The sequence below is a fragment of the Arachis ipaensis genome, chromosome B10 (genome assembly GCF_059453495.1).
Source record: "Arachis ipaensis isolate K30076 ecotype BB chromosome B10, ASM5945349v1, whole genome shotgun sequence".
Lineage (NCBI taxonomy): Eukaryota > Viridiplantae > Streptophyta > Magnoliopsida > Fabales > Fabaceae > Arachis > Arachis ipaensis.
Genome location: NC_142435.1, coordinates 466846 through 481153, shown reverse-complemented (window position 1 = coordinate 481153; position 14308 = coordinate 466846). Strand labels below are relative to the sequence as shown.

The 14308-nt window shown below is 31.2% G+C and overlaps 2 protein-coding genes across 2 annotated transcripts; one reads left to right on the top strand and one right to left on the bottom strand.

Annotated features, from left to right (window-relative positions):
* Window positions 1–1880: 1880 nt before the first annotated feature.
* LOC107619862 (uncharacterized) lies at window positions 1881–3527 on the top strand. Its single transcript, XM_016322101.2, has 3 exons — window positions 1881–2756; window positions 2877–3016; window positions 3068–3527. The coding sequence occupies exons 1-3, from the start codon at window positions 1881–1883 to the stop codon at window positions 3525–3527; spliced, it is 1476 nt and encodes a 491-aa protein (XP_016177587.2).
* A 1000-nt stretch (window positions 3528–4527) lies between these two features.
* Window positions 4528–8485, bottom strand: LOC107622646 (diacylglycerol O-acyltransferase 2D). Its single transcript, XM_016324627.3, has 9 exons — window positions 8038–8485; window positions 7562–7636; window positions 7341–7426; window positions 6593–6699; window positions 6351–6506; window positions 5808–5894; window positions 5568–5665; window positions 5320–5407; window positions 4528–5052 (listed from the first exon to the last, which is right to left on the bottom strand). The coding sequence occupies exons 1-9, from the start codon at window positions 8241–8243 to the stop codon at window positions 4951–4953; spliced, it is 1005 nt and encodes a 334-aa protein (XP_016180113.1). The 5' UTR covers window positions 8244–8485; the 3' UTR covers window positions 4528–4950.
* Between the last annotated feature and the right edge of the window lie 5823 nt (window positions 8486–14308).

Sequence of the window (14308 nt, the reverse complement as noted above, 5' to 3'; positions counted from 1 at the left end):
ACCCATGTTTGGTATGGTCATATGGGTTAAAGACTGATAGGGGAAGAGCTGGAGTGTAGGAGTTGGGGGAGTGTTGGTGTGAACAAGTATCAGACTGGAAAGGATACAATTGTAGGAAGATGATTAGAATGATTTGGGGAATTTTGGTTGCAATACCACTAAGTTAATTGCATGGTGAGCGTGCCTAAATATCATGGTTGTGGCAAGAAGGTTGAGAATGAAATCTTGGCTTGAGCTAAGATCAAGGAGATAGAACCTTGAGTTTTAATTTGTCTCTCCTGTTGAGAGTTCCATCCCTCCTGATGAGAGAAAAAAATGTGAGCTAGTTTTGTGAAGTGGGTTTGGGCTATGCTCCTAAGGTCTCTAAAGAATCTGAGAGAGACAAATACTATGTTCAAAGGATATAGTCACTGCTTCCACTGATGGAATTGGAAAAGCCATGGCACTTGAATTGCCATCAAAGGGCTCACTCAACCTTCTCTTAGTTGGTAGAAACCCTTTAAAACTTGATGCCACATAACTACCGGAAAAAGAAAACTTGAGGCCACATCAGAGGATATAATAATAATGAGGAGGATGATGATTAGATTCATTTTATATGGCAATTTACGCTTCAATAATAATGGCAATTTACGTAAATAAAATGATTGAAGAAAACGTTTATGTAAATACAATATTGGCAATTTTCGGAAGCAAATGCAATAAACGCAACTATATATAATTCGCTACACCCTGTAGCGGAAATCAATTGCACGTAATCCGCTACAGGGTACTGCGGATTACGTTGAGGACTGATTTAGTCATAAACCGCTACACCCTGTAGCGGTTTATGCTCAAATGATGCTACACTCATAATCCGCTACACCCTGTAGCGGATTATGAACAATGTGGATTGATGGGAAGATGCTATATATACCCAACAAGTTGTGTAGAGTGTCATTCTCATTCATTCATCACTTGAGGAATGGAGAGTGAAGAGAGCTTTTTGGTGTTAGTGCATCATTCTGGAAAAATAAAAAAAGAGTAAGAGGCACGGTGTGAAGTTTACAGACAGAGAACCGTTGAGTGTTTTTGTCAGGTCGTCTGATACACTGTTGGATCTGAAGAGCAGTATACTGCAGAAGTTGGTTGTGGGTGGCACAAAGTGGGTGAAGAAGCTGTTCTACAAGATACCTATTGCGGTTGTGTCAACTGGCGTGCAATATGAAACGTTCGTGTTACGAACAGATGAAGATATGCGGGTGTTGTTTCATTGTCGTCGGAGTTTTCCGAAAGTGAGGATACATGAGTTGTTTGCGAAGCTGGAACATGGGATCGATAGTTCTGGTGCATCCGCTCCAAACCCCTAGTCCACCACGATGGGTGGTGCCTCTACCTCGATGCCCGTCGTTGCACCTGAGTGTTTGTTGGAGTATCGGCCAGCCGGTCCAGTTGGGGCATTCACCTCAACTCATCCATCTGCAAATGTAGAACATGAGGGGGAACCGGATCGGATGGAAAATGCTATGCAAGGGGATGACTCCGATGAAGAGCCTGTTGACATTGGAGGGGACAGCGATGATGAAATTTCGACAAATCCAGGAACATGTCAACCACCGTCAAGTGCCGGCACACATGAGCAACCTGCACATTATTCTACCCTGGATCTGGGAGCCATCAGCCAACCGACAGATCCAGCACTAACCTTTGGGGTTCGAGGCTTGCACGAGAAAAATTCTGTAGCTGAATTTCAAGTTGGCCAATCTTTCCATAGTAAGGAGGAAGCTGTGCTTACTGTAAAGGATTACAGCATTCGGCGCGGTGTTGAGTATAGAGTGATGGAGTCAGATCATCTTAAGTACCATGGGAGATGCAAGGAGTTTGGGAAGGGTTGCACATAGATGATTCGCATCAGCCTTCGAGCACGGAAGGGAACCTGGGAGGTTCGGCGGTACAACGGACCACACACATGCTTGGCTACATCGATATCCAGCGACCACCGACAACTAGATTATCACGTGATCTGTGCCAAGATCTTTTCTCTGGTTCGCGCCAATGCGGCGGTATCGATAAAGGTGTTGCAAGAAGCTACCGAAGGAACGTACGGGTTCAAGACAAGTTACAGGAAGACGTGGTTGGCAAAACAGAAGGCGATAGCACAGATATACGGGGACTGGGAAGAGTCCTACGCCGAGCTACCTCGTTGGATCCTTGGTGTGCAGTCCACCATGGAGGGGACGGTTACGTTGTTGAAGACATCTCCGATTCGCGTCGGTGATGACGTGGATGACTCAACCGTGTACTTTCATCGTCTTTTCTGGACGTTTCCTCCTTATGTTGAAGCTTTCCGACATTGCAAGCCGTTGGTAAGCATAGACGGTACTCATCTGTATGGCAAGTATGGAGGGACTTTGCTCCTGACCATCGCTCAAGATGGGAACTCCAACATCTTGCCTATTGCTTTCAGTCTCGTGGAGGGGGAAAATGCCGAGTCTTGGTCTTTCTTCGTGACCAACCTGAGGCAACATGTGACTCCGCAACAGGGGATACTGGTCATTTCAGATAGGCACAATGGCATCAAGGCTGCATTGGAGAACCCGAACAGTGGGTGGTTACCCCCGCATGCGTACCAAGCATTTTGTATTCGGCATGTTGCAGCTAACTTCGCACTCAGTTTCAAAGGCACAGATGCAAAGCGTTTGCTTGTGAACGCTGCTTATGCGAAGATTGAGGCAGAGTTTGACTATTGGTTTGATATAATGCGGAATGAGAATCCGGCAATGTGTGATTAGGCGAACAGAATAGAATACGATAAATGGACTCAGCACCAGGATGGTGGCAGACGGTTCGGTCACATGACGACCAATATATCTGAGTGTGTTAATTCTTTTCTGAAGGGTACACGGAATCTTCCGGTTACCGCCCTAGTCAAGTCCACATATGGTCGGCTAGCGGAGTTGTTCGTGATTCGTGGTCAGACGGCAGAGGCTCAATTGGCCAGTGGTGCCAAGTTCTGCCAGTCTTTTATGAAGGCGATGTAGCGCAACTTGAAAGACTCCAGATGTTTCACTATCACCCTGTTCGATAGACAGCAGTCTGAGTACACCGTTGCCGAGACGACGCCCACCGGGAGATTTTCACTTGGGACGTACCAAGTTTACCTCCAGCACCGTACATGCGATTGTGGATACTTTCAAGCTCTCCATTACCCATGTTGCCATGCGATTGCATGTTGTGCCCAGTCACGGCTTGACTGGTCCATCTATGTCAACGAGGTCTACACCATGCAGAAGGTGTTCAGGGTGTACCAGATGGGTTTCGTGCCGCCAATACCGGAGGGACTTTGGCCACCTTATGACGGTCCGACCATTATTCCGGACCCCAGCTTGAGGCGTTGCCGTGATGGCCGACCGAGGTCTACCAGAATCCGGAACAACATGGATGAGGCCGACCCTAACCGACCGAAGCGGTGCGGGCTCTGTAGACAGCCTGGGCACACGCGTAGGTCTTGCCCCCAGAGAGGCTCCACCGTTGCCGGTAGTTCGTAGGACTTATAGTCTGTGTGCTTCTAGTTTTTTGAATTTTATATTCTCCTGTAGCAATTTACGCTTTCGGATGTTAGTGTTAGTTCCTTTCCTGTGTTAGTGTTAGTTCCTTTCGTGTGTTTGTGTTAGTCTTGGATCCGACCTATTTGTATGACTTATGATTTATGCCTAATGTAGAAATTTAATCCGTGTTACTGTTAATGCCTCGTGCCTATTATATTTCTATGGCTTATTATTTATGAACACTTATAACTTCGTACATTTTGCATCACGAGTTGTTACTGTAAGACTGGTATATATAGGCATCTTCCCATCAATCCACATTGTTCATAATCCGCTACAGGGTGTAGCGGATTATGAGTGTAGCACCATTTGAGCATAAACCGCTACAGGATGTAGCGGTTTATGACTAAATCAATCATCAACATAATCCGCGGTACCTTGTAGCGGATTACGTGCAATTGATTTCCGCTACAGGGTGTAGCAGATTATATATAGTTGCGTTTATTGCATTTGCGTCTGAAAATTACCAATGTTGTATTTGCGTAAACGTTTTCTTCAATCATTTTATTTGCGTAAATTGCCCCAATAATAATGTATATTGCTTAAAAACATATATTTTAATTTTGATGCACCGTGTAAAACGTTTTATACAATCGTACAATTATATCCATTCTTTTAAATGACTATTCACACAATTAATATGAAAAGAGTAATTTTTTTTACTGATGTGACATTACGTAATTAAATACACGTATAAAATTACTTTATACTGAGAGTGTATCAAAATTAAATTCAAAAAATATTATCCAAACATTTCTCATCAGCTTAATTTTTTTTTCATGGGCTCAATTTTTCATTTTCCTTTTAGCTTGGTATAATATGTTGTTGTTAGGCAATATTTCTCTCTCTCTATTTGATGCCCGTAGCAAGGTTGGCACAACCATCGATAGACATTAGCCCATAACAAACCCCACCAAACAATAACAAAAGAGCCCAAAATAAGTTCAATATAACCTTTATCTATGGTTGATACTTGATAGTCATAAAATAAATAATTAGTAATTACAACTGTGTGCCAAAATAATTAATCCACTACACCACAAGCTCCTCGCCAATGAGAGAGAAGAGGAATAATAAATAATACACAAACAATAAAAATAAGAAACCTCCACTTAAGTTTAATACTTATTACACTCAACACCTTCCTTATTCAGTTATTTGAAAATATGCGTCAGATTAACTTTGTTATTTACAATAGATAAGAGAAGCGTGATTCTTAAAACAAGGAAGGGTGCCATGTACAATATCAATATATAAAATAAGGAATGCACATGTAATCCTTCAACCAAGAAGAATGTCAAAGTGTAATAAGCATAAACTCTAAGAAAGATTGGTGTAATTCCCCAGAATATTGGACTAATCATCAGACAATTCTCAACTCAAGGTTTGGATATCCAGCACGAGCTTTGTACCGTTCAAAAAGATCTTGAAGTGATGCAACAAACTGACTATGCACCGTAGCAACCTAATATGGAGAAAGATATCAAATTTACAAACAATATTAGAGATACCTCACATGCTTTACATTGAAATATAAGGTTCCATAAAAGGTTTGAATAAGGTTTTTTTTTTTTTCATGGAAGCTAGAATCTTTAGTGAAAGCATAACACAAGTCAATGTAATGAACATTTTGTAGATGAATAAGGAACAATGCTAGAGGAAAAAAATGCAGCATGTTAATATGTTATCCCAGGATAACTTAATGGATAAACACCGCATGATGGACATATACCTCTTCTGTTGTTGGTTCTGGATTTTTGTCAAGCTCAATCGGTCTCCCCACAACAACATACATTGGATGCTTGAATGGTATTGGAGATCTAGAAGTTGAAGAGATAATTTGTGTTAAAAGATTAAACCAACTCAACTTCAAATATAAATTTAGTTACCCTGATTTTTCATGGAAGAAACATTGTCTAGTGAAAACATGGATAACGAAAATGATGAGGATTAACAAATTGGGATGTAGAAGAAACACACCCGAAAATTCCCCAAAAGTATATGGGGGTGAACTTGATAGCCCTTGCAAAATTCAGAATTAACTTCCCACCAGGTTTCCACCACTTATAGATATCTGACTATAGCAAACATTGCAGTGATGAAGGAAAATGAGAAATGGTAGTTAATGACAAACATAAATCAGTAACACTAACATATAAGGATGTGAAACACTAAATAATTTTTAGTGTTGTAAAGCTGATTTGGACAAGAAATAAGTACCTGTCCAAAACAGAAAACCGGAACAAGGGGTTGGCCCTTCTGCATGGCTATGCGGATAAATCCTTTTCTTGCCTTGAGATAGGCAGTCTACAGGGTAAAAATATCTTAATATCACTGACCCATTTAAAGTTTTTAACATAAATCATGCAATGACAATAATGATGCTCATCTTGAAAGACACAATTTATTTCAAATCCTCTTCAGCCTGTCTTTAAAATTAGTAGAAAGGAGAAATACAGCACAAAACCAAATATCAAGAAAAACCAGCAAGATGTAGGCACTAAAAGATCTAACTAACACAATGTACTCCTTAATTATATTTACAACTTTTTTAGGAATTTTTTGACTATACACTAATATAATCATACAAGGAAAACGTAGACTAGTATGTCATGTTATAGGATAGTTGGCCTCAACCATTTACATAGCATTAGAAGGGAAATTTTTCCCATAACAATATAATACTAAACTTTGCATCAATCATAGCACTACAATTATCAAAAATAGAATAGAAATACTAAAAAGGAGTAAAATGGAACCCACCTCAGTACCATGCTCCATGAGAAATGTTTCTTGCACTCCACCAGGTATTAAAATGCAACTGTAGCCATTATCCAACAGGGAGAGGAAGTTTTTCTTTGTTGCTGGTGTAAGACCCAACCATGTCCATATGTGTCTCAAAAATGGTGTATAGAATACCTATGCATCAAATGAGAAAATTTTAATGTTACATACTTAAGAACCAATTACAAAGCAGAGTTGCAATTCTCAAGCGAAAGCCTTACCGCACTGCTAGCAAGAACCTTTATCTTTGGAAGAGGCATAAACCCTGTGTTGTCGGCTAGCGCAACAACACCAATTGGCAAAACCGAATGTGGTTCAAAACCAAAAACTGCACGAAGTGCATACTCATGTTAGTATCAATAGCCAGCAATTGATAAAATACAATAAAAACAGGTACCATCACAATGGTTAACTAAACAACTGGACCCCATATTTTTCACTTCAATACATTGCAAAATCCTTAAATTTGGGTCAGGCTATTGGCAGACTATGCACTGCCTGTTTTGACTCCATACTAACCATTATTTGTAGCTACAATTTCTTAAATTATTAATGATAAGTAGAAATTTTCTTTGTTAAAGTCAAACATTAATAAATAATAGTACTCCTATTCCAATTCCACTATACACATTTATTCATGAAAATTTAAGAATACAAGTTCAAAAATCTCAGGTTAAGTTACACTTTTCAAACTTGTTGACATCATTCTCTGAGTCATTTATGTGGTAAATAATGGTAATTTCCAAACACCATTCATTTATAATACCACTTTTCTTTATAACACTTTTCTTCCTAAAACAAACCGACACAACAAAATTACAAGAAAACAAGTTTCCTTTTTTTACATTCCCATCAAACTTTCCAACATAAAAAGGAAAAAGATTGGAAATGAAAACAATAAGAATTCAACATAAAGCATTAAACAAAAACATTCATTAAAATGGAATCAACAATAGTTTTGATTCAAACCATAAGCACGATTAGAATTGAAGGCCTTTATGTCTTCAACATGAAGCGTGATAGGAAAATAACTGCAAGCATTCTTGCATATGTACCTGAAAACGCATCCAATCATTATTTTATTTTATTTTGATTAAAAGAAAGGATAGGAGAATGTCACTGAAAAGAAGGGGAAAAAAAAAAAAGGAGAAAGTCCAGCATCAAAAAACAAAAAGCTAAAAAGGCTCTACCTGGACAATTTTCGTCCGAATTTGCTCTTTTCATCAATTGGAATCACCATGAACACAAACAGCAAAGCAAAAACCCTGTCATGCAACGCAAAAATAAAAAATAAAAACATTTAACAAAAATGAGAATTATAAAAAAATAGCTTTGAAGAGGCAACAAAAAAAATGGTTAAAAAGAAATACTTATATTCATCCTTCAACAACATATCCAGACATGAAACTAATCTTTAGGGGGAAAAATAAAAATAAAAATTAGACATCAATTGAGCTACTTAACTTGTTGCTTCGAATGAAGGTCAATTTTAGTCCTCTAATGCAATGTAATATAGTCAAACATTAATTTGATCACTAATAATAATTAAAAAAACAATAATTTGATCCTTAGAGTAATAAAATTTATCCTTTCGGTTAACAGATTAAATTTTTACTAGCAACCATTAAATATCATGTTTAAAAAATAAAATAAAATAAAAACTCACAATAGAGCTTTGGAGAGAGGTAGAAAGAGAAGAGCGAAGAGCATCAAAGCGCCGTTGAAGTGAATAGCTCCAAGCCACAACGCAAGCGCCAGCGTCGTTTTGAAGCCCTTCGATTTCGAAGACGACTCCGGCGCGAACACTTCCGTGGACCTGAAGACCTTCTCCTCCGCCGGCGGCGCCACCGTGACGTTCCCTCGGACTTCCATGTTTGGATTCGGTGGCTGTTGAAGTTCCAATCGTCAATGCGAGTGTGGTGTGCTTATGAAGGAAGCGGGGACAAAATTTCGCAGATTTTGGAGGGTAAATTTGTCATTTTGAGTTCGTCTCTCGGAGTTTCCGTCTACTTCTTTGGCAGTTGGCACTTCGCACATGCTTCCATTTTCTTTTTTTTTTTTTAATTAAAAATATGTAAACTATTTTCCCAGGTCAAGGTGGGGTGGTGGGCGTTAAGAAAAAAGAATTGTATTTGCATTAAGGAGGAGGGCACTCAGATAATCACGCCTAAAACGTCTTTTTTTAAAGATGTCTTTATGTTGTGTTTTAATTGGTTTTGGTATAATTTATTCGGTGTTCCTCATCACATATTATTAAATTCCTCAAAAGATTTTCTTTCCAAAAACAATAAAAAACATTTAATTTAGACTAAAACAAAAAAGGTAATAGATTAATTATTAGATTTTTTTAAAGATTATTTACATAAAAAAATATATCACATTCATCAAAATATATATATATATATATATAAAACAAGCTCAAGCGTTTAAAAATTTTTATAAATAAAAAAAATAATTAATTTATATTCGTACAATATATAAAATAATTACTATATTATTATTATATTATAGATTAAGATTCACTAATTTAATTTTTTTTATTTTTAATATAAGTATTAGAAATAAATAAAATTTTTATATTTAAATGTAGTGTAACAAAATATATATAATATTAATTAGTTCTTAAAAATTTTAAAAAAATAGTTTCTCATTTTAGTAAAATAACTATTTATTAAAGTAGATAAATTAATTATTTTCTTCTTATATACGATTTTTTTAAGACATAAAAGCAATTAATTAGGACATTGGTTAAGATAATTAAAGTCACTATTTCATTAAATTTTTAATTTAAAGAAAAATCCTAGTTAATTTTGATATAGAAATTTCGAATTTAAAAACATTGATAAAAATTATGTTGAATTTTGATTTATTTGATTTTTATTTAAATTAATCACTACATAAGTTAAAGTTCTGTTTTGAAGTTATATTCGAGCTTTAATCTGATTTTTAAAGTTTCAATTTACTTAGTTTGATTTTTTAACTTAGGTATCCGTAACTCATATTAGGGTTTTAAGTGTTTAGTTGAAAATAAAAAATAAGGTAAAAAAATTTCAATTGTCACATCAAATAGTCGCTAGAATGTATAATGTAGCAGTCGTTAGTCCATTTCAGCATGTCGTTAACGATTTTGTGAGACAGTGACAAAAATAAGATTAGGAACCAATGTGAGTCATAACTATTAAGTTGGGAGACATAATTGTTAGAACTTATTAGGAACCAATTGGGAGACATAATTTGTTGTTGCTTGATTAGGAACCAATTGTGAGTCATAACTATTAAATTGAGTAAATCGAAATTTTTGAAATTAGATTGAAATATAATTGTTAGAACTGAACCAGTGATCGAACCGATCAAGCTACTGGTTCACTGGTTTATTGGTTCAACTGATAAATCACTGGTTGAACCGATAAAACTGGTCTCACGTAAATATAAAATATAAAATAGTTAAAAACTTAAAATTAAAATTTGAAATGCATATCTTCACTAACATTTTATGAAGAATCAAGTCTCAACTTCTAAAAATAACTAATATAAAAAAAACCATAAAATTTTAATACTACAATAGTATCTTATTTTGACACAATAAAAAAATAATTAATTCACAAAGCCTATCATCTAACTATAATATCAGTAGATTTTAACACTAACATCAAAACAAATAACCTTAATCACAATACTAGCAATAAAATAGATCAAGTAAATTAATAAATTTTTAGTGAAATTTATATTTATATTAATAATGGTATATAATTAAAATATAATTAATTTTAAAAATAGAAAAAACAAAAATTAAATTAAATTAGATACTTATGTATACTATATAATTAGTATTTGTCAAATATAGTACTTAGAAGTGCAATGGCTAAGTGGCAAGTAGATGTTACTTTTGCTCCAAGGTTCTTGGTTCGAGACCTTGTGGAGACATTTTAATGGTAATTAAAATCTAATAATAGTTTATAATAAAAGAAACATTCTTTTGCAACAATGAACCTATAGTAATAGTTAGGGGTGTTCATAGATTAGATCATATCCATATAAATCCACAGTATTTATCCGTATCTGATCTGTAATTTGAGAATATAATCTGATCTGTAAGATGATCGGATTGGATCGAATCGGATCCACACTCTAATCAGATAGAAGTAAATATGTTTAAAAAAGTAAACAAAAAAATTTATTGACTTTTTTTTATAAAAATAATTTTTTTTTTATATTTTTTATTTTATGGATATATTTGATATCTGATCCAAACATAAAAAGTGCGAATATCGAATTTGATCTAATGAGTTTAGTGCGGATTGGATAGAAATTTCAGCCATATCCCATCTGTAAACACCCCTAGCAATAATAACTAAAAAATTTTAATGATTATATTTTTAACTAAGAGGAAGTGCAAAAAAAAAAGTACTAAATACAAGAACATTTAATCAAATATTAAAAAAAATTTTACTTTAAAACATACAGTTGGACTTTTTTTGCTATATATATATATATATATATATATATAATAATAATAATAATAATAATAATAATAATAATAATAATAATAATATGATAATTGCTTTGTATATCACACAAATATAAACGTTTTTTTTTCTATGATCTTAAGAAAGGTTTTGTAAGTCTCTAACTTTGTTGTCGATTTTTGTAGTGTTAGCTCTCATATTATCAATTTGATTCATATATAATTCGGATGATAAATTATTTGATGACGTGCTTTCTTTTTTACTGTGATATACTTGTTTATTATTATTATTATTATTATTATTATTATTATTATTATTATTATTTACATTAAAAAATAACAAGCCAAATTATTGCCATAACATAATAGAAGTATGGAAGTTTATCATTCTTCTCTAATGGAGGAAACAAAATTCTTTTCAATAATTTATTTAATGTTTAGTAGAATAAAAATAAATTTTATTAGAATAAATTTTAGTATGAGTTTAATATTTTTATTCATCATAAAATATTTATAGAATTACTCGTAGATAAATTTTTGAAAAAAGAAAAAAAACCATGATTTTTAATTTTATTTTTAAATAAACTTTATTTTTTATTTTAAAATAAATTTTATTTTTATTTTTTAATAATATTAATTTTTTACCGTATATAATTATTCAATTATTTTTTAATCACATATAAATAAATTACTCTTAATAAGACTTTTTTGTGTTATTCAATTATCTTTTTTTAAAAAATAATTAATTATTAAAATAATTAAATTTTTCACAACAAAAATAATAAAAAATTATGAATGAAAAAAATTAACCATCCTTATACTTTTTTGTATTTTTATTCATATTTTAATTATAAACATAAATATAATTTAATTATATTATTTATGAAATGTGACTATAGATGTAGGTAAAATTTAGTTATATTACTTATATATAGTTTCATTGTATTGTATTGCTTATAAAGTTAGATTATAATTATGACAATAGAATTGTTCTTGTATTTTTATATGTGTGACTAATTGGTGGTGTTAAAACATTACTCTTAATTATAAATAAGGTTTATAATTTAAAAAATCAAAGACTCAATTAAAAAGATACGAAAAAATGATGTTAAAATATTCTAACTCTTTAAAATAAAAATATTCAAAATTTAATTAAAAATTATTTAAAATTTAAACTCAATAAAAATTTATATTCAATGTGTTTTGTATTAAATATATTTAATAACCTATTATATCATATTATATCATATTGGTTGAAATTAGTTTTTATAATGTTAATTTTTTAATAACACTTTATTAGAAAAAACCATCTTTTCAGAATTTTTTAAAAACTAATTAATATTATATATATTTTATTACAATATATCTTGTTATAAAAAAATTATTTATTTCTAATGCTTATATTAAAAATAAAAACAAAATTTAAATTAGTAAATTTTAATCTATAATATAATAATAATATAGTAATTATTTTATATATTATACGAATAAAAATTAATTATTTTTTTATTTATAAAATTTTTTAAGAGCTTTTATATATATATATATATATATATATATATATATATATTTTGATGAATGTGATATATTTTTTTATGTAAATAATCTTTAAAAAAATCTAATAATTAATCTATTACCTTTTTTGTTTTAGTCCAAATTAAATGTTTTTTATTGTTTTTGGAAAGAAAATCTTTTGAAGAATTTAATAATATGTGATGAGGAACACCGAATAAATTATACCAAAACCAATTAAAACACAACATAAAGACATCTTTAAAAAAAGACGTTTTAGGCGTGTTTATCTGAGTGGTCTCCTTGCATTAATATATAGAAATATATTAGTTTAATTTTCATGCAAAGATACATAGACATGCAATTATAACTATCTTTTTAGATATTATTTACGTGATTAATATAAAAAATAGTTATTTTTATTAATATTATGTTATATAATTAAATACATGTATAAAATAATTTTATATTAATAATACACTAAAATTAAATTATATATATATTTATATTTGCTTGAATATGTGTTCATGATTTATATACTATTTATGTTTAAGAATTATATATTAAGAATTTAATAGTATAAAGTAGTTTTATATGTATATCTTATTAACATAATGTTATATTAATTAAGAGGAATGTTAGGGCTAGCACTTTTGTTAAATTTTGGTCAGTACTAAACCATTAAAAGAAAATTGAATGATTCTATATCAGTAGATGTAATCTCACACTATTAAAAATATTATTGATGGCTAAAAATCACAAAATCTGCTGGCCCTAAATTTTCTCATTAATTAAAATAATTATCTTTTACATTAACAGTATGAATGATCATCTAAAAGAACAGATATAATTATATAATAAATTACTTTACTGTGAATGTATTAAAATTAAACTCTTATAATCTTATATTAATATGTAAATATGTAAATAGCTAAAAAAATTATATTTTTTTATTATAACATGTAGATATAATATACTTGCTCTAATTCATTTGTATTAAGTGCAAAATAATTTTATACATACATTCAATTATATACAATCACATTAGTAAAAATCATTACTTTTTATATTAACTATGTGAATGAACATTTAAAGGAATTGATGTAATTATATGACATACATTAAAATTAAACTCTTGTATTAAACCAGTATATCTTTTTGCTATTTCAACCATTTTTCGATTTAACTTTAATTATTAGTTTAAGTGTTTAATATGTTTAATTGGATTAGATTAAATTTGAACCAAAAAAATTTATACTTCCCCTTATGCTTATGTGAAAAAAAAAATTATGTGGTAAATAAAATTATTAAATTAAATTAGTAAAAAGATATATAATGACTTTTTTTATTATACAACATTTAATTTGACGATTATGGTTATCAATTTGATAAAATCAATTCTAACTAAATCCATTCTTCCAAAATTATTTTCTTTTTATAGAATCAATTTTAAGTTTTTAACTAACAAAAAATGGTCGTATATTTGTACATTATTTCATATATTTTCAACAACTAAAATAGTCATATCTATTATAGTAGAATAATAAAACCTATTATAATCGAATAATCAAAACTTTTATAAACACTATATATATTCTTATAAAATAATTGTTTTTTTCTATAAATATAATCGAAGACATGAAATCTTCTAATAAAGCTAGCTTCAAGCTGGCAATCAAGAAATGTGTGATCATAAAACTTTAGTGGATGCACTTTTGTACCAGCCATTTCGATTGTACCTAAATTTTTTGTTCAACAGCCATAGAAATATTCACTCGTTATTATGTTATGGATTTATCCTAAATACAAAGTCATCTATCTGAAACTTATTACCAAAGATGGATATTAACTAGACCTTAATTATATTATTAGTTAAGAACATAACATTATAACGGTTAATGGAGAACATCTTACAAATACAAATCATTTCTTAACGGTGGAAACTTAGGTGCAGTCGACT